Source organism: Canis lupus, chromosome 15, assembly GCF_048164855.1.
Source record: "Canis lupus baileyi chromosome 15, mCanLup2.hap1, whole genome shotgun sequence".
Classification (NCBI taxonomy): domain Eukaryota; kingdom Metazoa; phylum Chordata; class Mammalia; order Carnivora; family Canidae; genus Canis; species Canis lupus.
The window spans coordinates 35369676-35397410 of record NC_132852.1 but is presented as its reverse complement, the minus strand read 5'-3'; the positions used below and the strand labels follow the sequence as shown (position 1 = coordinate 35397410).

Below are 27735 nucleotides of genomic sequence, written 5' to 3'. Positions count from 1 at the left end.
TTAAGGGGGACTCTTAAAATTCCCCTTTAAGAAGAAGTTCAGTGGAACAGTCCACAAAAACAAGGACTGAATAGTTATCATGATGACACTAAATTCATATCTCTCAATAGTAACTCTGAATGTGAACGGGCTTAATGACCCCATCAAAAGGCGCAGGGTTTCAGACTGGATAAAAAAGCAAGACCCATCTATTTGCTGTCTACAAGAGACTCATTTTAGACAGAGGGACACCTACAGCCTGAAAATAAAAGGTTGGAGAACCATTTACCATTCGAATGGTCCTCAAAAGAAAGCAGGGGTAGCCATCCTTATATCAGATAAACTAAAATTTACCACAAAGACTGTAGTGAGAGATGAAGAGGGACACTATATCATACTTAAAGGATCTATTCAACAAGAGGACTTAACAATCCTCAATATGTATGCCCCGAATGTGGGAGCTGCCAAATATATAAATCAATTATTAACCAAAGTGAAGAAATACTTAGATAATAATACACTTATACTTGGTGACTTCAATCTAGCTCTTTCTATACTCGATAGGTCTTCTAAGCACAACATCTCCAAAGAAACGAGAGCTTTAAATGATACACTGACCAGATGGATTTCACAGATATCTACAGAACTTTACATCCAAATGCAACTGAATACACATTCTTCTCAAGTGCACATGGAACTTTCTCCAGAATAGACCACATATTGGGTCACAAATCAGGTCTGAACCGATACCAAAATATTGGGATCGTCCCCTGCATATTCTCAGACCATAATGCCTTGAAATTAGAACTAAATCACAACAAGAAGTTTGGAAGGACCTCAAACACGTGGAGGTTAAGGACCAGCCTGCTAAAAGATGAAAGAGTCAACCAGGAAATTAAGGAAGAATTAAAAAGATTCATGGAAACTAATGAGAATGAAGATACAACCATCCAAAATCTTTGGGATGCAGCAAAAGCAGTCCTAAGGGGGAAATACATCGCAATACAAGCATCCATTCAAAAACTGGAAAGAACTCAAATACAAAAGCTAACCTTACACCTAAAGGAGCTAGAGAAAAAACAGCAAATAGATCCTACACCCAAGAGAAGAAGGGAGTTAATAAAGATTCGAGCAGAACTCAACGAAATCGAGACCAGAAGAACTGTGGAACAGATCAACAGAACCAGGAGTTGGTTCTTTGAAAGAATTAATAAGATAGATAAACCATTAGCCAGCCTTATTAAAAAGAAGAGAGAGAAGACTCAAATTAATAAAATCATGAATGAGAAAGGAGAGATCACTACCAACACCAAGGAAATACAAACGATTTTAAAAACATATTATGAACAGCTATACGCCAATAAATTAGGTAATCTAGGAGAAATGGACGCATTCCTGGAAAGCCACAAACTACCAAAACTGGAACAGGAAGAAATAGAAAACCTGAACAGGCCAATAACCAGGGAGGAAATTGAAGCAGTCATCAAAAACCTCCCAAGACACAAGAGTCCAGGGCCAGATGGCTTCCCAGGGGAATTTTATCAAACGTTTAAAGAAGAAACCATACCTATTCTCCTAAAGCTGTTTGGAAAGATAGAAAGAGATGGAGTACTTCCAAATTCGTTCTATGAGGCCAGCATCACCTTAATTCCAAAACCAGACAAAGACCCCACCAAAAAGGAGAATTACAGACCAATATCCCTGATGAACACGGATGCAAAAATTCTCAACAAGATATTGGCCAATAGGATCCAACAGTACATTAAGAAAATTATTCACCATGACCAAGTAGGATTTATCCCTGGGACACAAGGCTGGTTCAACACCCGTAAGACAATCAATGTGATTCATCATATCAGCAAGAGAAAAACCAAGAACCATATGATCCTCTCATTAGATGCAGAAAAAGCATTTGACAAAATACAGCATCCATTCCTGATCAAAACTCTTCAGAGTGTAGGGATAGAGGGAACATTCCTCGACATCTTAAAAGCCATCTATGGAAAGCCCACAGCAAATATCATTCTCAATGGGGAAGCACTGGGAGCCTTTCCACTAAGATCAGGAACAAGACAGGGATGTCCACTCTCACCACTGCTGTTCAACATAGTACTGGAAGTCCTAGCCTCAGCAATCAGACAACAAAAAGACATTAAAGGCATTCAAATTGGCAAAGAAGAAGTCAAACTCTCCCTCTTCGCCGATGACATGATACTCTACATAGAAAACCCAAAAGTTTCCACCCCAAGATTGCTAGAACTCATACAGCAATTCGGTAGCGTGGCAGGATACAAAATCAATGCCCAGAAATCAGTGGCATTTCTATACACTAACAATGAGACTGAAGAAAGAGAAATTAAGGAGTCAATCCCATTTACAATTGCACCCAAAAGCATAAGATACCTAGGAATAAACCTAATCAAAGATGTAAAGGATCAGGGATCCCTGGGTGGCGCAGTGGTTTGGCGCCTGCCTTTGGCCCAGGGCGCGATCCTGGAGACCCGGGATCGAATCCCACATCAGGCTCCTGGTGCATGGAGCCTGCTTCTCCCTCTGCCTATGTCTCTGCCTCTCTCTCTCTCTGTGACTATCATAAATAAATAAATAAAAATTAAAAAAAATTTTAAAAAAAGATGTAAAGGATCTATACCCTCAAAACTATAGAACACTTCTGAAAGAAATTGAGGAAGACACAAAGAGATGGAAAAATATTCCATGCTCATGGATTGACAGAATTAATATTGTGAAAATGTCAATGTTACCCAGGGCAATATACACGTTTAATGCAATCCATATCAAAATACCATGGACTTTCTTCAGAGAGTTAGAACAAATTATTTTAAGATTTGTGTGGAATCAGAAAAGACCCCGAATAGCCAGGGGAATTTTAAAAAAGAAAACCATATCTGGGGGCATCACAATGCCAGATTTCAGGCTGTACTACAAAGCTGTGGTCATCAAGACAGTGTGGTACTGGCACAAAAACAGACACATAGATCAGTGGAACAGAATAGAGAATCCAGAAGTGGACCCTGAACTTTATGGTCAACTAATATTCGATAAAGGAGGAAAGACTATCCATTGGAAGAAAGACAGTCTCTTCAATAAATGGTGCTGGGAAAATTGGACATCCACATGCAGAAGAATGAAACTAGACCACTCTCTTTCACCATACACAAAGATAAACTCAAAATGGATGAAAGATCTAAATGTGAGACAAGATTCAATCAAAATCCTAGAGAAGAACACAGGCAACACCCTTTTTGAACTCGGCCATAGTAACTTCTTGCAAGATACATCCACGAAGGCAAAAGAAACAAAAGCAAAAATGAACTATTGGGACTTCATCAAGATAAGAAGCTTTTGCACAGCAAAGGATACAGTCAACAAAACTAAAAGACAACCTACAGAATGGGAGAAGATATTTGCAAATGACATATCAGATAAAGGGCTAGTTTCCAAGATCTATAAAGAACTTATTAAACTCAACAGCAAAGAAACAAACAATCCAATCATGAAATGGGCAAAAGACATGAACAGAAATCTCACAGAGGAAGACATAGACGTGGCCAACATGCACATGAGAAAATGCTCTGCATCACTTGCCATCAGGGAAATACAAATCAAAACCACAATGAGATACCACCTCACACCAGTGAGAATGGGGCAAATTAACAAGGCAGGAAACAACAAATGTTGGAGAGGATGCAGAGAAAAGGGAACCCTCTTACACTGTTGGTGGGAATGTGAACTGGTGCAGCCACTCTGGAAGACTGTGTGGAGGTTCCTCAAACAGTTAAAAATAGACCTGCCCTACGACCCAGCAATTGCACTGTTGGGGATTTACCCCAAAGATACAAATGCAATGAAATGCCGGGACACCTGCACCCCGATGTTTCTAGCAGCAATGGCCACGATAGCCAAACTGTGGAAGGAGCCTCGGTGTCCAACGAAAGATGAATGGATAAAGAAGATGTGGTTTATGTATACAATGGAATATTACTCAGCCATTAGAAAAGACAAATACCCACCATTTGCTTCAACGTGGATGGAACTGGAGGGTATTATGCTGAGTGAAGTAAGTCAGTTGGAGAAGGACAAACATTATATGTTCTCATTCATTTGGGGAATATAAATAATAGTGAAAGGGAATATAAGGGAAGGGAGAAGAAATGTGTGGGAAATATCAGAAAGGGAGACAATGTAAAGACTGCTAACTCTGGGTAACGAACTAGGGGTGGTAGAAGGGGAGGAGGGCGGGGGGTGGGAGTGAATGGGTGATGGGCACTGGGGGTTATTCTGTATGTTAGTAAATTGAACACCAATAAAAAATAAATTTAAAAAAAATTTAGAGAGAGAAAAAAAAAAAGGTTTTCCACAACAAAGGAAATGGTTAATAAAGCTAAAAGGCAACCTACAGAATGGAAGGAGATATTTGCAAATGTCTAATCAGATAAAGGGCTAGTATCCAAAACCTGGAAGAACTTATCATACTCAACACTCAAAAAACAAATAATCAAGAAATGGGCAAAAGACATGAACAGACATTTCTCCAAAGACATACAAATGGCCAACAGACACATGAAACAATGCTCAACATCACTTGGCATCAGGGAAATACCAATCAAATCCATGAGATACCACCTCACATCTGTCAGAATGGCTAAAATGAACTCAGGAAACAACAGATGTTGGCGAGGATGTGGGGAATGGGGAACCCTCTTATACTATTGGTGGAAATGCAAACTCGTGCAGCCACTCTGGAAAATAGCATGGAGGTTCCTCAGAAAGTTAAAAATAGAGCTACCCTATGACCCAAAAAATGCATCCAATGGATACAAACAGTGAATCAAAGGGACACATACACTGCAATGTTTATAGCAACTGTGTCCACAATAGACAAAATATGGAAAGAGCCCAGATGTCCATCGACAGATGAATGGATAAAGAAGATGGAATATTACTCAGCCATTGAAAAGAATGAAATCTCGACATTTGCGATGACATGGATGGAACTACAGGGTATTATGCTAAGTGAAATAAGTCAGTCAGAGATAAATACCATATGATTTCACTCATAGCAGAATTTAAGAAACAAAACAGATGAACATAGGGGAAGGGAAGGAAAAATAAAATAAGATGAAAACAGAGAGGGAGGCAAACTTTAAGATATACTGAACTCTAGGAAACAAACTGAGGGTTACTGGAGAGGAGGGGGGTAAGTGGGTGATGGGCATTAAGGAGGGCACTTGATATAGTGAGCACTGGGTGTTATATGCAACTGATGAATCACTAAATTGTATCCCAGTAACTTTTTTAAAAACTCCCCCTGAATCAAAAGAAGATATGCTGAGCTTTATTTAAATACAAAAAAGAATAAAATTTGACTACAGTTGAAAAAAATAGTGCCTGTAAATAACTTCCAGTATAGACACAAAGTAGGAATTTAGTTTCTTCAATTCAATTCAATTTACATTGAATGTACACTATTTTTAAAAAGTTAGAAGTACATAACAAAATGAGAATTTTAATAAAAATGTGTCATAAAAAAGTAGATGATCAAATGATGCAAGGAGGAGAAGGCAATGTACAGTTCAAAGGAAATTGTAACATTAAGAAAAGATGAGGATGTTCTGAAGGAAAGGCTATTTGCTAGTTACACAGTTTTATACAGTTAATATAAATCTGTTATGCATAAATTAAGTAAGGGCAATAATTGCCCTAAAATTGGTAATAAAACACACAAACTCACCTTTTCACTTACAAAAATGTTATAGTCCACTTTGTTTTGTTCTTCTATGCCTTGCTTATCTTCAGTGTTTTCATTCCTTAATTTATAAAGAAGATGTTGATATTCAACTGCAGATTCCAAAGGCTCGATTCCATAAGAAACATTTTCAAATTGCAGTATTCCTCTGTAAGATTAAGGATAAAAATATAAGTGCTTTTAATCAATTCTGTATTATAAAACTCTGACAGAATCCAAAAGAGGGAGAAGGAAGAAGAGGATAAAGGACATTTTCGAGCTCAATATTTTGACCCAAACTCTTTACATTTTGGAGATAATTTTGAAGAAACAAAAGATCTTCTGCAATCCACAAAATTAACTTTCCATTTGTTTCTCTATATAGTTTTAAATGCAGCAGAAATTATGTAATCCATTGCCACGTGTATAAGTATACAACATTATGGTGATCAAGGAGTTCCCTGCCCTCTAAGTCAGTGACTTAATGAAACCAATAGCAACTAGAAATCTTAATGAATTTCTCTCTGGATGTTACTGCTTTTGAGAAATGCTCACATTGCTTATAATAACAAAAGTATATGTAACAAGTAAAATTTTATTTATAAAAATAAAGTTTAGCAGTAATTATGAAAAGGCATGTATTATTAATTCTTTATGTACAGAGTCTGAATAAGAAATAAAAAGCAAGGCTTTTAAAGAGTAAATAACTTTTATAACTATTCTTCTCTGAATACAGGTTACAATTCAATGGGCTACTTCCCAAAACCAAATTTCGGAGTTCCACATAACAAGCACCAAGGAACACTTATTTGTTAAAATAAGGATCCTCTACTACGAAAATGAGGATGAAGAATTTCCTAACAGACTAGACAATTCTAGGTACTAAGAAGGAAACCCTACCATTGTTAACAAGCATTAAGAGTGTGATATTACTAGAAAAATGTGTACTATATTAGTAATTATCTGTTTATACAGAATTTGCCTCCTCTCCTGAAAGTGATTTTCCTTGAAAAAAAAAAAAAAAAAAAAAAGTCTGCCTGCCTTGTTTATCTTTATTTCTCTTTATATCTCCAAATGCTAGGCCAGTAGGTGACACATGGTATGTACAAAAAATATCCATTTGCTGAAAAAATAAGCTATCCTAAACAGCTCCTCCAACTTGCTGTAGTCATTTAAATTCATTTCTGTAGCTAAGAAAGAATAAGATACAGCAGAATGAGGAGACTAGGAAATCTAAACCTTCAAGGTTAGAAACGTCTCTGGTCAGCAAAGAAAGTGTTCAGAGGAGGATATCACTGCCTTATCTCCACATGGGAATCCTCTTGAAGCTCCAAACTGAATATAAATATAACAAATTCACTGCCACCAAATATCATTAACTACAACGTTCATATATCACTGACAGAAGATAAATAACCTTAATCCAGAGCATGTGCTGAGCGTGACAACAGAATTCGGATAGCCTTCAATATGTCCCTGGTAGTAGCACTGAGCCTAGGAAAGAAAAAAAGGAAGTGGTTATTTAAGATTGACAGAACTGCCTAATGATTTCTTATTTTTATACTTGCTAGAACTTTCTGAATGTTTTCACAGGCTACACAGTTTATATATCAGTATGAATAAAGTGACATTCATGAAAAGTTTCCCTATATTTGTCACATTCACTATATTAGCTACTTTTCTGATTAATATTTGGGATTATCATTTTATATCCTGCTTCCAAAGTATTATCCCATATTTTAGGTTAAATGGTTTTCTAATACATAAATTTATGTCATCGATTAAAAGATAAAGGTTATTAATCTGGATTACTTTAAAAATCTAATATTCTTCTAAAAAGAAACACCTAAAAATTAAGGGTGCAGGAAAATTAAAGAACTAGAAAATGAAACACCATATCAACACAAACTTAAAATGATTCTGAAGCTATCCTAATACAGGAAATGAAGACTTTAAAATAAGAAGAATTACTAATGATAGAGACATTTTATAATGAAAAGAGTTTCAACTGATCAGGAAGATATGATATTCCAAATTTGAATTCACTTACTACATAGTTTCAAAACATAAGAGCTCAAATTGAAAGGATAATAAAAATAGAGAAATGCATAATCATAATAGAAGATACATTTCTGTAACTGATAAATCATGCATTCAGAATCTACAGATTTGAAGAGCATATTAGCAACTTAATATAGGTAGAATAAAAACCTTAGAATGCACTTTCTTTTTAAAAAACATGGAACATTTACAAAAATGAAACCATGTTCTGGGCCATGAAGCAAGACAAGAAATTTTAAAGAACTTGAATCATACAAAGTTTGGTCTCTGACCACAGTAGAATTAAGCTAGAGATATAGCAAACATCATCACAGGAAGGAAAAAAGGAGAGGAGGAAGATTATGTAATTTCCAAAATTCAGTAGTGCTATAAATTTTGGTGGTAATCAATATAAGATTTCTTATTAACACACTGCTTTATACTGCAACTACGGGGAGGAAGAAAGAGCAAGGAAATTTATAGTCCTATCCAATAAAAGTGAAGCAACTTGGTATTCAAATTCAATCTTTCAACAAATTTTTGTCATGCTAACTATGTGCCAGGCATTTTTCTAGGCACTGGAGATACATCAGTGAATAAAATAGACTAAAATAAAATCCCTGACCTCGTGAAGATTATATTGAGAATGGGGAAACAGAAAATAAATAGATGGCACATCGTATATTGATAACCACCATAGAGAAAAACAAAACAAAGAGCACACTAAGGGTTAAGAGTGAAATTTAAGAAGTTAGAAGAAGTTAAATAGTCAGGGACTAATACGGTAATTTTAAGCAAAGACCTTAAGAAAAGGGAATCTTGGAAAAGAGCAAGCATCTAGATCAGAAAAAATAGAAAGTGCAACATCTTGAAGGGAGAACATGTCTGGTCTGTTGAAGAACAGCAAGAAGACCAATGTAGCTGGACCAGAATGAGCAAAGTAGACAGTATAAGAAGTGAGGTCAGTCAGATAAAGAGGACTAGTTTGTATATAGGCTGCTGGATATTGAAATGACTTTGATTTTCACTTTGTGAACAAGTCAATCACCATGGAGGATTCCGAGCACAGAAATGACATAATGTGCCTAGGCTTTGAGAGGATTGATCTGTTTGTCATGTTGAAAATCAACTGAGGGGATGGGCAAGGTATAGAAACAAGGAGATTAGTCAGTAAGTTATAGCAATAATCTAAGCATTTACTTGGAAAAGAGTGCTATCAGTGGATTGAGACAAAGAAGAAGGTGAATCTGGCTATATATAATTTAAAGGGTAAGGTCAATAAGATTTATTGATGGATGGAATGGGGGTTAAAAAAAAGGTTTAAAATGTATGATTTTGTATCCAGCAATATTTATGTTTGCTTTTATTAGTCTTTAATTTTATTCATTTATTCAACAAAATATAAATAAACTAATTAATTAATTAAATGGTGTCTATGTTCTATGCAGAGAGGAAGCGTTTAGTCCATCTAGTTTGTCTTTAATTTGCCAAGACTTCAGAAAAGGCTAATAATGAAGGAAATGAGACAATAAATGAATACTTAAATTTATCCCCTATGAATACAGTGTTCTGTATTAGGAAAACATTTATTCAATGTAAAAAAGGTTTAAAAAATTTGTAAAATATAGAACTTAAATCTTACCTGAATATCTGAAGGATGAGAATTCACAGACCCTTGATTATATAAATAAACCATAAAATTATGTGCTAAAAAAAACCTGAATATAAAAAAGAAAGAATATTAAGTTATTCTTTTTTTTAAAGTTATTCTTTTTGAAACATACAAAGCAGTGCTCAGCAAACTAACACCTTCAAGCCAAATCTGACCTATTCTGTCTTTGTAAATAAAGTTTTATTGGAACACAGTTACATCCATTAATTTATGTATGGCCCATGGCTGTTTTCAAGCTACAGTAGCAGAATTGAGTTATTTTAATAGTGATAATATGGTCCTCAAAGCCTGAAATATTTACTATCTGGGCCTTTATAATAAGTCTGCAAATCCAACAAAAGGAGTATTTTCTTTTGACATATAATAATTTATATTCAAAGCAATACATACTCAAAATAATTTTCCTATTTTAATGAACTCCTTTATTTTTTATTTTAATTAACTCCTTTAAAATAAGAAAAGACTACAAGATGAGAAAAAAGGCATTTAAAAAAATTTTTTTATGTAATGAATTTTTTTTTAAGATTTTATTTATTTATTCATGAGAGACACAACACAGAGAGAGAGAGAAAGAGAGAGGCAGAGACACAGGCAGAGGGAGAAGCAGGCTCCATGCAGGGAGACTGATGTGGGACTGGATCCCGGGTCCCTAGGATCACATCCTGGGCTGATGGCGGTGCTAAACCGCTGAGCCACCTGGGCTTCCCGGCATTTTAAAATTTACAAAGATATGAACTAGATGTAGGATTATGAAAGTTTACCATTTTCTCATTCTTTCAAAGTTTCACTAGCATGCATATATATTTCCTTTATAATGAAGTAGAAGGGTATTGTGTAAAAGTCATATTAATCTGAATGTAGATACTGAAACTACAAGTCCAAGTTTTAACCTTCTCTGGTATCATTGCCTTTACTTATTATCCTACTCCAGGTATGTTTCCTCAACTCATGGTCACTCCTCAATCCAATGTAGCATAATTAGATCACCCAGGACTAGCTAGTTGAGAATCCTCCACTAAAAGTGATTTCATATTGTCAAATCCACAAGAGTTTGAAATCAAGTAAAACTACTCTGACACATATGTAACTGTTGACCCCGCTTCCCTTCTTTAAATCATCTACTCTTCATTTCAATGACACCATTTCCACCTGGATTCCCTAATATCTTTCTGTATACTTTTATGAGTCCTACTGGTCTGAGTCCTTGCTTCTTCCTTTACGTGCTCCCATGGCATTCAATTCTGGGTTGTTTTTGCTTCTCACCTCTGATATTCACTCCTACCTCTACAGATTTATCTTGTTCATTTCTGGTGCTTCATTTATACCTATATAAATAGGTGGCACACTCATATTCTAAATTGAATCTATCAACTGGACATTTCTCTTGAGATATCCCACAAGCACTTCATATTTAACATTTTTTAAACTGAGCCTATATTTTTCCCGACTCAGATCTGTTTCCCTTCTCCTTCACTGCCACACCAAATCTCTACCACTATATTCAATGTTAGCTCATTTTTTCCTGCCACCTCAGTATATACCTCAAAGTTGTAAATAATTTCCTAATTATCATTATGCTATCATAATCATTATGCAAGTAATTTCTCAAAAAATTGCACACATGCTCTACAACCATCTACTAAATTCCAGTTCCTATAATTTTTACCACCAGTTCAAATGTAATGTGAGTTCTCTCACTTTCCCACTTATATACTTGAAAAGATCTTTGAGTTGTCATTTACCATATTCTTCTTCCCTTCTGTCTAAAAGAGTAGGTTAATTCTTCTTTTACTCAATGCTATACTTTGGCAGTTTACACAATGAATCACTTTGTTTATATATATCTCTCTAAGAAACTTCCACTCAGCCAATAAACTTTGTTTCTTCTTTCTTAAGCAGTCATCTGTACCTGTTTCTTCTTTTTCTGCCAAACATTTTTGAAAATATTTACAACTTACTACCTTAAGTTTCTCACAATCCACCTCTCCCTAATACCATACAGTATATTTCTATAACCAAAATTTAACTGAAACTATCCTATTGAAAGTCAAAAATTAATTCTAAGCCATCTTTTCTCTACATGAGAGAAAATTTTCATGGCTTCTCGGTTTCCATGATAGAATTAAACCCTACAGAAAGTTATTTCAATTATGTTCTCAATTCCCTGAAGGACAGCACACGCTAGCACTATTTTCCATAAACTATACACCAGCTCACACAAGTGTATAATCTCATTCCATATTAAATTCCTTAGTCCAGGCCTGTCTTCCTGATCAAACCCTGATATACTTACAGACTTAAAACTTCTTATTCCAACATTCTGCCCTGATTATATAGGTCCTTCTAGTTTTTTCAACAACAAAATCTTATAATCTTCTTATTTTTTTCTATTCCTAACCCCTCTATTCACAAAAGACCACTTGAGGCATTAGAACCAAAAATTTAAGTAATTCACAGGAAAGCATCTGTTTTTCTGAAACAACTAAAATGTTTACTAACAACTAAATTAATTATTTTTAACACTCCATTTTTATTATAAGTAAAAACATATCAATAAAATTAAATACAAAACTAAATGAATAAAAAAATTACCTTTGCTTAAGGTGTATAGTGTACGGCTTCTCATCTGTTGTAATAATATAGGATATCTGTTCCTAGAGAATCCAGAACAACTGAGATGAAGATCAATGTAATAGCAGCAAAACAATTTTACATCAATAAATTCCTCCAATCTCTAAAATGTCTTGATGAAAATGTCTCAGAATACATGTGATTTAAAATTTGCAACAGTATATCAAAAATTATAACACGTATTTATTACATATGTATATATATGTATTTATTATATAATCCATTCTTACTATTTCCACAAAAATAAGCCTAACCTAAGGATTTATAAAGGATTAGAAATCTATATATAATTGAATTTTAAGTTCTTCTGTAATTAGAGACCACGTGCTATGCTATAATGTCCCTTTATGTAGCATCTTTGGGATAATAAGGTATCCTATGTATCAGCAAAGCTTATCCTATCAGGCACAAAAGATATTTAACTGTTTTCTTAAAATGTATCACCTGCTTCCTGTATTTTTAAATAGAAGATTCTTAAAAAAATAAATAAATAAAAATAAAAATAAATAAAATTAAAAAAAAGAAGATTCTTGAACAAAATTTGGTATTGTTTTTGACTCTACCATTACTATCCTCAAGTTAAAACATGGATAATAGTAAGTTGTAATATCACTAAGTTACTGAACCTGAGTATTTTATCCAGCCAAAGAGAATATATAAAAATCAAGAATTAGAGCATCGCTAAAAAGAAAACTTATTTAAAATATATTACAACCAAAATGATACAAATACCAAAACACAGAAAAAGATAAGCCTTCCAGGATCTGTGACTGTCAGCCATGCCAACCCACAAAAACCCCAAAAGGGGCAGCAGAGAGAGAGCCTGGTAGTTTGGGATCCCTGCAACTCCAACAAACAGACTGGGGGTAAACATCTCGTCTGACTGCAGGCCCTGCCCATCAAAGAAAATTTCTCTGGGGACAACACAGGGACAGCACCCTGCAGGGCACGGAGACTGCAGTTCTGACAAACATCTGGTCTGACTCAATTCAAGTCCAAGGAGGACCTAGACTGGCCCCTTAATAACACAGGGACCAAACATTGCCCACAAAAGGCAAAGAGAGCCATTACAGACAATTGGACCAAAGGCAAACACGTCTCAATCACAACATTAGGACACATGTAACACAAATAAGAAAACAGTTACATAACAAGGGAAATCTCATAAGGCTATCAACTGACTTATCACCAGAAACTGCAGGCTGAAAGAGACTGGCATGATATATTCAAAGTGTTAAAAGGAAGAAAATCTGCAGCCAAGAATAGTCTATCCATCAAGGATATCACACAGAAGGAGAGACCAAGAGTTTCCCAGATGAACAAATGTTAAAGGAATCCATCATGACTAAATCAGCCTTAAAAGAAATGGTAAAGAAAATACTTTGCCTGGAAAGGAAAAGACCGAAAGCAAGAGTAAGGAGATGCACAGGTGGCTCAGTGGTTAAACAACTGCCTTTGGTGAGCCCAGAGTCCCGGGATCGAGTCCTGAATTGGGCTTCCTGCATGGAGCCTGCTTCTCCCTCTGCTTATGTCTCTGCCTCTCTCTTTCTCTCTGTGTATCTATCATGAATAAATAAATACAATCTTAACAAAAACAAAAAGCAAAAACAAAAGCAAGAGTAGGAAAAGTAGGAAAGAAAAAAATTTCACAGGTACATATAAACATAATAAAAGTAGTAGATCGATCACTTCTAAAACCAATGAGAAGATTAAAACACAAAAGCAGTAAAACCAGTCAAAAGACTCAAAATTAAAAAAAGATTCATAACATAAAAAGATGTAAATTATACATCATATATCTAAAATGTGAGGGGAAGGAATAAAAAATTCTGTGCTTTCATGTGTTCAAACTCAAGCAACTATCAACTTAATACAGAACTCCAATAAATATAGGATGTTATATCATGAACCTAATGATAACAACAACACATCAAATATTTATAATAGATATGCAAAAAATAGAAATCCAAGCATTTCACTAAAGACAGCCATCAAACAAGAGAGCAAGAGAAGAACAGAACAGAGAAGAATTACAAAAAAATCTAGAAAACAAGACACAAAATGGCATCAAGTACATAACTATCAATAATTACTTTGAATGTAAATGAACTCCAATCAAAAGGCACAGGGTAACAGAATGGATTAAAAGGCAAGATGTATATACTGCCTATAAGACACTCATTTCACATGTAAAGACACATGCAAATTCAAAGTGAAGGGATGGGAAAACATTTATCATGCAAATGGAAGTGAAAAGAAAGCGAGGGCAGCAATAATTATAGCAGACAAAATAGATTTTAAAACAAAGACTGTAACAAGAGACAAAGGACACTACATAATAATAAAATGAACAGTCCAACAAGGAGATATTACAATTGTAAATATTTATGTACCAAACATGGGAGTACCCAAATGCTTACATAAAGCAACTATTAACATACATTAAGAAAGAAATCAATAATAATAATACAGTAATAGTAGGGTACTTTAACATTCCAATTGTGGGGCACCTGGGTGGCTCACTGGTTAAGTGTCTGCCTTCAGCTCAGGTCCTGATCCCAGGGTACTGGGATCGAGTTTCGCATTGGGCTCCCTACAGGGAGCCCACTTCTCCCTCTGCCTATGTCTCTGCCTCTCTTTGTGTGTCTCTCATGAAAAAATAAATAAAATCTTTTAAAAATTAAAAAAAAAAACATTTGCATCAATTGATATATCACCCAAACACAAAATCAATAAGGAAACAGTGGCTTTAAATGACACATAGGACAAGATGGAAGTAACAGATATGTTCAGAATGTTCCATCCTAAAAAGAGAAGAAGGGACACCTGGGTGGCTCAGTGGTTGAGCGTCTGCCTTTGGCTCAGGGCATGATTCCCGTCCCGGGATCGAGTCCCATATCGGGTTCCCTGCGTGGAGCCTGCTTCTCCTTCTGCCTGTGTCTCTGCCTTTCTGTGTCTCTCATGAATAAATAAATAAAATCTTTAAAAAAAAAAAGAGAGAGAGAGAGAGAGAGAGAAGAATACACAATCTTTTTAAGTACAATTGAAATATTCTCCAGAAAAGATTATGTTAGGCTATAAAATAGGTTTCAACAATTTCAAAAAGACTGATATCATATCATGCATCATTTCTCACCACAATGCTATGAAACTAGACATCAACTGCAAGAAAAAATCTATAAAGAACATAAATACATGGAGGTTAAACAACATACTACTAAGCAATGAATGGATCAACCAATAAATCAAAGGGGAAATAAAAAAAATATATGGAGACAAATGAAAATGAAAACACAGCAGTCCAAAATCTTTGGAATGCAGCAAAAACTGTTCAAAGAGGAAAGATTTTAGCAATACAGGCCTACCTCAAGAAGTAAGAAAAATTTCCAATTAACAACCTAACTTTATATCTAAAGGAGCTAGAAAAAGAACGATTCTCTTATTGTTTGACAATAGGCCCCAAAATAACAGAAGGAAGGAAATAATAGAGATTAGAGCAGAAATAAATGAAATATAAATTTAAAAAAAAAACAAACAGATCAGTGAAACCAGGAGCTAGTTCTTTAAAAACATAAACAAAATTGATAAACCTTTAGCCAGAATAAAAAAAAAAAGGAACACTGAAATAAACAAAATCAGAAATGAAAGAGGAGAAATAACAACCAACACCACTGAGATACAGAAAAATATTATGAAAAATTTTATGCCAACGAATTGGACAACTTAGAAGAAATGGATAAATTTTTTTTAAAGATTTTATTTATTCATGAAATGGATACATTTCTAAAAACAACCAAATCAGTAATCAAAAAACTCCCAACAAATAAAATTCCAGGACCAGATGACTTCACAGGTGAATTCTAGCAAACATTTAAAGTTAATAGCTATTCTTCTGAAACTACTCCAAAAAGTAAAGAAGAAGGAAATGTTCCAAATTCATTCTGGGGCCAGCACTACCCTAATAACAATACCAGAAAAAGTCACTACAAAAAAAAGAAAACTACAGGCCAATATCTCTGATGAACATACATGTAAAAATGCTCAACAAAATATTAGCAAGACAAATTCAACAATACATTTAAAAAATCACTCATTACAATCAAGTGGAATTTATTTCTGGGTTACAAGGGTGGTTTAATATTCCAAATCCACCAACATAGTATATCACATTGAAAATAGAAAGGATAAATACTATATCATCGTTTAAATAAATGCAAAAAAATGTACTTGACAAAGTACAACAGTCATTCATAATAAAACCCCCAACACAGAAGGTTTACAGGGAACATGCCTCAACATAATAATGAAAAATTAAACATCAACACCTAACATCATACTCAATGATGAAAAATTGAGAGCTTTTCCCCCAACTAAGTTCAGAAACAAGACCCGGATGTCCACTCTTATTACTTTTATTCAACATAGTACTGGAGGTCCTAGCCACAGCAATAAGAAAAGGAAAAGGCATAAAAGGCATTAAAACTGATAAGGAATAAGTAAAACTTTATTTGCAGATGACATGATACCATAGAGAGAAAACCCTAAAGACTATCAAAATATATCAAAATACTACTAGAATAGATAAATGAATTCAGTAGAGTTGCAGGATAAAAAAATCAAAGTACAGAAATCTGTTGCATTTCTAAACACTAATAATAAAGTAGCAGAAGGAGAAATTAAGAAAACAATCCCATTTACAATTATACCTAAATAATAAAATATATAGAAATATAAACTTAACTAAAGAGTTGAAAGACCTGTACTCCGAAAACTATAAAGCAGTGATGAAAAAAACTAAAATAATAGAGACAAATGGAACAATACTCCATGCTCATGAATTGGGAGAATCGATAATGTTAATATTACTATCCAAAGTAATCTATAGATTTAATGCAACACCAGCATTTTTATCACAGTACTAGAACAAATAATCCTAAAATTTGTGTAGAACCACAAAAGACTCTGAATAGCCATAGCAATCTTGAAAAAGAAAAGGAAAGCTGGAGGAATCACAATCCCAGTTTTTAAACTCTACTACAAAGCTGTAGTAATTAAAACAGCATAGTACTGGCACAAATATAAACACATAGATCAACAGAACAGAATAGAGAGCACAGAAATAAGCCTACAACTGTAGGGTCAATTAATCTTTCACAAGCAGGAAAGAATATGCAATGCAAAAAAGACAGTCTCTTCAACATTGGTGCTAAGAAAACTGGACAGCCATATGCAAAAAATGAGACTGGACCACTACCTTACACCATATACAAAAATAGACTCAAAATGGATTAAAGACCTAAATACGATGAGACCTGAATACATAAAACTTCTAGAAGAAAACACAGGCACTAGTCTCTTTGACATCAACTATAGAAACATTTTTCTATATAGGTCTCCTCTGGCAAAAGAAACAAAAGCAAAATTAAACTAGTGGGACTATACCAAAATAAAAAGCTTCTGCACAGCAAAAGGAACAATCAACAAAACAAAAAGACAACCCATCAAGTGGGAGGAGATATTTGCAAATGGTATATCCAATAAGGGGTTAATATCCAAAATGTATAAAGAACTTAACACAACACCAAAAAAACTCAAATAATCCAATTTAAAAATGGGCACTAGACATGAACACACATCTCTCCAAAGAAGACATACAGATGGACAACAGTTGCATGAAAAGATGCTCAACATCACTCACCATCAGAAAATGCAAATCAAAACCACAATGAGATACCAGCTCAGACCAGTCAGAATGGCTAAAATAAAAAACACAAGAAACAACAAGTGTTGGCAAGTAGGTAGAAAAAAAGAACCCCATGCACTGTTGGTAAGAGCCACTGTGGAAAACAGTAGGGAGGTTCCCCAAAAAATTAAGAATGGAATAACCATATGATCCAGTAATTTCACTACTAGGTATTTATCCAAAGAATACAAAAACACTAATTTGAAAAGATATATATGCCCCTATATCTGTTGCAGCATTATTTGTAGTAGCCAAGATATGGAAGGAACCCAAGTGCCCATCGATAGATGAATGGATAAAGATTATGTGATACATATACACAATAGAACATTACTCAGCCATAAAAAAGAATGAAGTCTTGTAATTTGCAATAACATGAATGGATGTAGAAGGTATAAGGCAAAGTGAAATAAGTCAGAGAGAGACAAATACTATATGATTTCGTTCATATATGGAATTAAAGAAACAAAACAAAGAAAAAGAGACAAACAAAAAGCAGACCTTTAAATACAGAGAACAAACCATTGTTTTCCAGAGAGGAGGTGGATGGGAGGGTAGGTGAAACAGGAAGGGTTGATTAAGAGTATACTTACCATGATGAGCAAGGAGAATCACTATATTGTATACTTGAAGCTAATATAACACTGCATGTTAATTATACTGGAATTAAATAAATAAAGAGAACGAAAACAAGAATTCAAAAAGATGTATGTACCTTATGTTTACTGCAGGGCTATTTATAGTAGTCAAGATATGGAAGCAATGTAAGTGTCCATTGATAAATGAATAGGTAAAGAAAATGTGCTGTACACACACACACACACACATCCTAGAATATAGGATGAAATCTTGTCATTTGTGACAACATGCATAGACTGTGAGGGCATTATGCTAAGTGAAATAAATCAGACTGACAAAGACAGAGACCATATGATTTCACTCATATGAGGAATCTAAAAAACAAGTGAAAAAACAAACAAAAAGCAGAACTGGACCTGTAAATACAAAGAACAGACTGATGGTTGCCAGAGGGAAGAGGGTTTAAGGGATGAGCAAACTGCTTGAAGGGGAGTAGAAGATAGAGGCTTTCATTTTTATGGAATAAGTCATGAAAATAAAAGGTATAGGAAGGGAATATGGCCAATGATATTGTAATAGTGTTGTATGGTGACAGATAGTAGCTATACTTGTGGTGAGCATAGCATCATTTATAGAGATGTTGAATTACTATGTTGTACACCCAAAACTAATGTAACATTGTGTGTCAACTACACTTAAAATTAAAATATTTTTTAAAAAGAGATTGTCCTTAACCATTTTGGGAAAAATTATTCTCTTCATCTGAATCATCTAGATATTACTCAGATAAGAATTATCTTCTACATCATTTTTTATTTGAACTTTTAAAACTCTTACCATAAGCAATGACAAATGTTAGACAAAACACAACATTCTGATCTACATATTTGCTTTTACTATAAAAACTTTAAATTCAATGTCAGTAGTAATATTGCATAGTTCTATTCATTCTATAATGGGGTTGATATCTTTAATTGCTATTTTTTAAAATAAAAATTTCATATGATATTGTGAAAAATATTGCTTACATTTTCTACTTCTGAATTACCACTTGTATTTGCTTGGATTTTTTCTGGAACTACAATTTGTAGAAAAGAACTTTGTGAACCTGAAGAAAGATAAAAGGCAATAAGTATGTCTTATATGTGACTAAGTATTTGTTCAAGTTGTTTTGTAGAACTCACTTATGTACATATGAGTCATCACTATGTACTCCTACAAAAATCTTGAAAACACTTACTTTAAAAACAGACAAGATAGTTATGAAAGCCCAAAAAAAGGACTGCACATGGGGACAGGGGCATAGTATTAAACTTACACAGAATTTGCTGCTCCTGAGGAAAACAGAACAGAGCAAAAAATAATCAAAGATATATTTCAAGAAAATTTTCCTGAAATAAAAGATTTGAAACCATGGACTAGAAAGTACACTGAATTCAGGAATAACTGATAATAATTAAAACAGACATATTCTACTAAAGTTATTGGGTATTTAAGATAAAGATCCTACAGGCTTATGAGAAAAAAGAAAGAAAAAGAAAATCATACTGGGCATTAGGCAGTAAAGCAGGCAAGCTTGAGAATTTTTACATTATCCAACATCAAAAAACTGAAGAACAATGTCTTTATTTTTATAAGTTTTTATTTAAGTTCAAGTTAGTTACATGTTAACATTAGCCTCAGGTGTACAAAAGAGGGATTCAATACTTCCAATCAACACCCAGTGCTATCGCAGCAAGTACAGACTCCTTAGTCCCCATCACCTATTTAACACATGCCTCCTCCCCCCACCTACCTCCCTTCTGGTAACCATCCTCAGAAAGGATCTGTTTCTTGGGTTTGCCTCTCTTTTCCCCCACTTTGCTCATTTGCTTTGTTTTTTTAAATTCCACATAGTGAAATCATATGTTAATCACCTTTCTCTGACAGATTTATATCAGTCAGCATACTACTTACTCTCTAGCTCCATCCATGTTATTGTTAATGACAAGATTTTGTTCTCTTTTTTTATGGATGAGTAATATTTCCTTGTTACTTCTTCTTCTCAGATATTGGGTTAAGGTTAGGGCTTATAGCCAATGTTAGGTTTAGGATTAAGGTTGGGGCCAGGATGAGGGTATGTACCTGGTATCCTATTTAGAGAACTCTCAAGAAGGTTCAATTTAAGGTTAGGTTTATGGTTGGGGGTTAATGTTAGAGTGAAGGTTAGGATTAGGGTTAGATTTTAGGGTAAGTTTAGGGGTTAAGGCTAGGGTTAGGATTTATAGTTAGGGTTAGGGGTTAACAGTTAAGATTGGCATTAGAGGGCTAGGCTAGGGGGTTACTGGGTTTATATTAATTAAAGAAGATGTCACTTGAATGATGGTTTATACACAGTGTAGTTTCAGTGTGAAACACAAGGCTCTTCCCTTATGCTTCTACATATCCATTTACAAACATATATATATATTAATGAAAGAAAATATTACTTGAACAATGTATTATACACAGTGTAGTTTCAATGAAATAAGCACAGGGCTCTTTCCATGCTCCTAACACATGTTTACAAACACTAGTATCTTAATGAAAGAAGGTGTTACATGAAACACATTATACTCCATGCATTTCATTCAAGTAAGAATAGGTCTATCCCCACACGCTTTTACACATACATTTACAAACACACATACATCAATGAAAAAGATACTACTTGAATGATGGTTTACATACAGTGTAGTCCCAATGAGAAGCATATAGCTATCTATGCATATGTATAGAAACTTTAATAGAAAGCTGATACTTGAAAGATTAATTATATGCAGAGTGGTTTCAGAGTGTTAAGTATATGGATATTCCCATATGCTTCTACACATTCCTATAGAAAAGAAAATGGGGGCTCTGAAACTTCATACCCAGCAAAATTTTCATTCAAATACAGAGGCAAAAGAGATGTATTCACAAGCAAAATCTTAAGGAAACTAGTTCAACGTGCCTGTCACCAAAGCCAGAGAAACTTCTCCAAATGAAGATACCAATAGAGTTAAAGTAAAAGGTTAGTAGTAGGTATTAAATAAATATATAATAAGGCTAAAACAACCATGAGAATTATATTTATTTAGTAGAGAGCAAATGATATAGACATAACAACATATATAATAATGTCAGGCAGTAAAAAGAGGAATACCATATGTGCATACTGATTTCCTTAAATTTATTGCAATGTGGTCCAAAAAGAATTGTGATTAAAGTTGAAAATCAAGTGCTAGAAATACATATTATTCAATTGCATAACAGTATAGAAGAACTAAGATTTAAAATAACCAGTCAGGGATCCCTGGGTGGCGCAGTGGTTTGGCGCCTGCCTTTGGCCCAGGGCGCGATCCTGGAGACCCGGGATCGAATCCCACATCAGGCTCCGGGTGCATGGAGCCTGCTTCTCCCTCTGCCTGTGTCTCTGCCTCTCTCTCTCTCTCTCTCTGTAACTATCATAAATAAATAAAAATTAAAAAAAAATAAAATAAAATAACCAGTCATATAATTAAGGGGCGAACAGGATGTGGGAAGAAGTAGTAAGATACTACATTTTCTAATTATTCACAATGAGGAATCACTATTATTGCCTAAATAACAAATTTATTATGTAAAACCCTATAGATATTCCAAATTGAGAAGAAAGAATTTACACAAATGCATCCAGAAAATAAACCAAATCAGATTTTTTCAGTGACTTTACCAAAACAAAAGTATGAAATCAGAGGAGTATTACATAATTACGAAGCTCTAAGATCAAAAATCTCAGTCTTAGCAACAAGTCTAAGTAGGATGAAATAGCCAACTAAAAGAAAAATTTTCGTCTGCTTTCAGCTCAGGTTGTGATCCTGGGGTCCCAGGATCAAATCCCACATCTGGCTTCCCGCAGGAACCTGCTTCTCTCTCTGCATATGTCTCCATGTCTCTCATGAATAAATAAATAAAACCTTTTAAAAAAGAAAAATCTTCATATTGGATCTACAAAATCAAAACCCAATTACTCAGACCTTGTATGGAATATTAAATACTTGCTCTAAGCTAATTTTTAAGGACTTAAAATATAACTGTGGTTCACTTCAGGAAAAGATGGATGCTTACAAGACGACTGGTGGTACCTCAAATTTAGGGTCAAATCTGAGTTTCCCATGGGTCTGTGAATTCCTCCTATCATAATATGCCCAATTATGGAACAGCATGTGGAAACAGATATAATCAATATCTTGTGGAATCCCCACTTGGTCTCCCTGACCCACAGAATTAGGATTATTACAGTAAGAAGGACCAAATGGAAATCTCTGAATATCATATGCACCATCACCAAAACATTAAACCAAGTCTTTCTAAACCCAGAAGTAGTCCAATCCTAAAAAGAACTGAAATATACAAGAGTAGTGATTCCTATTTTCCTATTTTGTTTAAGTTGTGCAGATGATAAGCAATAATGTAATGAGTTAAGTTTACTCAGGCGATGACTGCAATGTTCCAAATATAGTCTGAAGCGAAGGAAAGCAACACAAGCACTGGCACCTGTGTGCAATTCCTGATAGAAAAAGGTGTTTTCTCTATCCCAATAAGCAGAGAATTCTAGGAGCAAGTTTGCATTCTCTCTTGACAATGAGAGCAATGTATGTAACTTCACCGTCCATACTGCCTCAGGTATTTATCATTTTTAGTTCTAACATCTCATTATCTGTGGTAAGTGGAATAATAATTGCTTTCCAAGATGTCCATACCCTAATCCCAGAACCTGTGAATATGTTAGGTTACACAGTAAAGTATATTTAGGGTTGCCAATAAGCTGACTTTAAAATAGTGAATTTATCCTGGATTATCCATGTGGTCTTAATTTAATCACAAGGGTCCTTAAAAGAAGATGAATAGGGCAGAAGAAAGAACTAGAAAGATGGTAGTCTGAACACAACTCAGCCCAATGCTCCTAACTTTGAATTTGAGAGGAAGGGGGCCCAGCCAAAGAATGCAAACAGCCATTAGAATCTGAAAAAGGAAAGGCAAAAGATGATCTACTACAGCCTATGGAAGGAACACAGTACGGCCAAGGCCCCAATTTTAGCTCAACTGAGACCCACTTTACAAAGTGTAAGATAATAAATTTGTATTAAGCCACTAAATTTGTGGTAATCTGTTATAATAACAATAACACTAATACGTCATCTAAGAGAAAATTATTCTGGAATTCTGGAATGAAACTGGACCACTACCTCACATCACATACAAGTATAAATTCAAAATGGATTAAAAACTTGAATATATAACCTGAAACCATTAAACTCCTACAAGAAAAAATAGGCAGTAAGTTCTCTGATATCAATCTTGGCAATATTTTTTGGATTAGTCTCTTCAGAGAGGGCATATAAATTAAAAATAAATAATGGGATTACATAAAACTAAAAAACTTGTGCAGCAAAGGAAACCATCAACAAAATGAAAAGGCAACCTACTGAATGGGAGTAGATGTTTGCAAATCATATATCTGATAAGGGGTTAATATCCAAAATATATAAAGAACTTACACAACTTAATATCTAAAGAAAACCCAAATGAACAACTCAATCAAGAAATGGGCAGAGGACTTAAATACACATTACTCCAAAGAAAACATACAGATGGCCAACTGGCCCAAGAAAAGATGTTTAACGCCTTTAAATGTTTTTTTGTTTTGTTTTGTTTTGTTTTGTTTTTATGATAGTCACAGAGAGAGAGAGAGAGGCAGAGACACAGGCAGAGGGAGAAGCAGGCTACATGCACCGGGAGCCCGACGTGGGATTCGATCCCGGGTCTCCAGGATTGGGCCCTGGGCCAAAGGCAGGCGCCAAACCGCTGCGCCACCCAGGGATCCCCTAACGCCTTTAATCATCAGGGAAATGCAACTCAAAACTACAATGAGATATCACTTTATATCTATCAGACCGGTTATCAAAAAAGACAAAAAATACTCAGTGCTGGCAAGGATGTGGAGAAGAGAAAACCCTCATATACTGTTGGTGGGAATGTAAATTAGTGTAGCCACTACGGAAAACAGTATGGAGGTTCTCAAAAAATGAAAAGTAGAGCTATCATGTGATGCAGTAATTCCATTGCTGGATATTTAGCCAAAGAAAACAAAAACACCAATTCAAAAAGATATATGCACCCTTATGTTTACTGCAGCATAATTTATAATAGTTAAGATATGGAAGCAACCAAAGTGTCCATCAATAAATGAATGGATAAAGAAAATCTGATATATATATATATATATATATATATATATATATATATATATACACACACACACACACAAATGTACACAATGGAACATTACTCAGCAATAAAAAAGAATGAAATCTTGCCACTTGTGACAACATAGATGGACCTAAAGGGTAGTATGCTAAGTGAAATGTCAGATGAAGAAAGATAAATATCATACGATTTCACTTATATGCAGTATATATATGCAAAACAATTGAAAACAGGGACTCAAATGAGTACATGTACATATATGTTCATGGCAGCATTATTCATAATATCCCAAAAGAAGATGCGACCCAAATATCCATCTACAGATGGATGGATAAACAAAATGAAATATATATTTATTCATTTATATTCCACACAAAAGAATATTACTTGGCCTTAAGGAGAAAATTCTGACATGTACTCAACATAGATGAACATTGAGGGAGTTATGCTAAGTGAAATAAACCAGTCGCAAGAAGGAAACTACTCCACAATTCCAGTTATATGAGGCACCTAGTATGGTCAAATCCACAGAGACATAAAGTAGAATGACAGTTTCCATGAGCTGCAGGGAGAAGGGAATGAGGAGTTAGTGCTTAATGGGTACTGAGTTTCAGCTTGGGAAGATGAAAAAAGTTCTGGAGATGGATAGTGATGATGGCTACACAAGTGAATGTACTGTATGCCATTAAACTGTACACTCAAAAATGGTTAAAATGAGTACCAAGCTGAAATCATAGATCTGAAAAATGTAATAAATTAACTGAAAATTTCAGTAGAGAGGTTCAACAGACTAGACGAAGATTAAAGGAGTTCATCACCATGAAGAGATCTGCCTTATAAGAAATGTTAAAGAGAGCTCTTCATGCTGAAACAAAAGGACACTAATTAATAACATGAAAACATATGAAAGTATAAAACTCACTGGTAAAGCTAGAAAAAAATCTACAAAAATAAAGAAGCTGAATATAGATATTTTCCTCAATTAGTTTCTGTTTAAAGAGCAATAAACTATAAAAATCAGTGAAAAAAAGTTAAAACGGTAAGCTTTAGGTTACATGTATTTTATCACAATTTGTAAGCTGTTGTATAAAGGGTATAGCACTTCCATTTTGCAAGATAAAAAGGCTCTGGAGATAGATTACGCAATAATGTGTATATACTTAAGGCTACTGACCTGTATGTATGCTTAAAAATGGTTAAGACAGCAAGATTGAAAGAAACAAAGTTAATATATAAAAGTCACTTTCCTGCACAGCAGCAATGAATGAACAAGTAGAGTTTGAAATTTAAAACACAATGTCATTTATATGAGCATCCAGAAATAAATGAAATACTTAGCTTAGTCTATGTTCAGGGAGAGTACAACTCAATACTGTCAAAATGTCAGCTCTTCTCAACTTGGCTTTATAGATTCAATTGAATTAGTTAATCAGAATCCCATTAACTCATTTATTCTAAAGTTTATATGAAGACGCAGATTAGCAAATTCAATACTGAAGGAAAAGAATAAATTGAAGACTGCCACTGACTAAATGACTTCCTATAAAGCTACAGTAATCAAGAAAGTGTGGTATCGGTGAAAGACCAAACAGATCAATCAAACAGAATAAAGAGCCCCCCCCCAATCTACATAAATATAGTCAACTGATTTTTGATAAAAGAGCAAAGGCAATACAATGGAGCAGATGGTCCTTTCAACAAATGGCATTAGGATAATTCCCACATGCCAAAAACAAAAAAAAAAAAAAGAATCTGACACAGACTTTACACATTTCACAAAAATCAACTCAAAATGGATCATAGACCTAATGCAAATTATGATTAGGTATGGTGACAATTTTTTAGATAAAACATAATGCATGAAAAAACAAAATCATAAACTTCTGTGCTGCAAAAGACAATGTCAAGAGAATAAGAAGACAAGTCACGAGCCTCAGACTAGCAGAAAATACCTTCTAAAGGTATATCTGATAAAAGACTGTTCACCCAAAATGTACAAAGAACTCTAAAAGTCAAGTAAGATATCAAGCCATGAAAAGACATGTAGGAACCTTAAATGTATATTTCTGAGTGTAAGAAGCCAATCTGAATAGGCTACATAATGAATGATTCCACCTACACAGAATTCTGGGAAAGGCAAAACTAAAGAGACAGAAAAAAGTCAGAGTTGTTGGGAGTTAGGCCAGAGGGAGGGATGAATAGGGTGAGCAAGAGGATTTTTAGGGTACTGACATTACTCTATACACTATAATAGTGGATACATGTCATGATACATTTGTCAAATCCAAAGAATGTACAGAGGCAGAAGGAATCCTAAGGTAAACTATGGACTCTGGGTGATAATCATGTGTCACTGTGGGATCACTGATTTTAACAAATGTACCAAATGTAACAAATGTGTGGGTTGTCAAAGGCAGAGGCTGTGCATGTGTGGGGATGGGGTGTATGGGAAATCTCTATACCTTCCTCTTCATTTTGCTATGAACCTAAAACACTCTAAGAAATATAGCTTATTTATTTTTAAAAAAATAATTAAGATGATAAATTTTATTTTATGTGTATTTTACTACAATTTAAAATTTAAAAACAAAGGCACTTTATTAAAAACAACTCATGAGTAAAAGATTCAAAGTTCAAGATTCCAGGAATTCTTAATACAGCACATTTTGAAAAGGTCATTGATATGTCTTAGACTCCATATTGCAACTAACTCTTACCCCTTGTCAAGTATTGATGCAGTATTCAAAGAATACTGGTAATTATCTGAAAAGGCTATTAAAATACTCCTCCCCTGGGGCGCCTGGATGCCTTACTCAGTTAAGCACCTGTCTTTGGCTCAGGTCATGATTCTGGGAACCCCAGGATCCAGCTTCACATCGAGCTCTCTGCTCAACAGGGAGCCTGCTTCTCCCTCTCCCTCTGGCTACCACTCTGACTACTTGTGTGCTCTCATTCTGTGAAATAAAATCTTACAAAACAAACAAACAAACAACAACAACAAAAAACACTCCTCCCTTTTCCAACTATATAAGCTGGATTTTCTTCATATACTTCAAAGAAAACATAGCAACAAATCCAATGCAGAAATAGATATGA

At 34.6% G+C, this 27735-nt stretch overlaps 1 protein-coding gene across 12 annotated transcripts in view; it reads right to left on the bottom strand.

The window, feature by feature from the left end:
• The window catches only part of ADAM32 (ADAM metallopeptidase domain 32), a 188978-nt gene that overhangs the window by 159603 nt on the left and 1640 nt on the right, over positions 1-27735 (bottom strand). For 11 of the 12 annotated variants that reach the window (XR_012007696.1, XR_012007693.1, XR_012007695.1 and 8 more), the window contains exons 2-6: positions 19419-19498; positions 12030-12091; positions 9408-9483; positions 7143-7219; positions 5732-5894 (exon numbers count right to left, since the gene is read on the bottom strand). Coding sequence is in view for 8 of the 12 variants with exons in the window: in XM_072776543.1 (XP_072632644.1) it covers positions 5732-5894; positions 7143-7219; positions 9408-9483; positions 12030-12091; positions 19419-19498 (458 nt within the window). In the remaining 4 variants the exon portion in view is untranslated. The remainder of the gene's footprint in view (positions 1-5731; positions 5895-7142; positions 7220-9407; positions 9484-12029; positions 12092-19418; positions 19499-27735) is intronic. The other variant, XM_072776545.1, reaches the window with a different exon arrangement.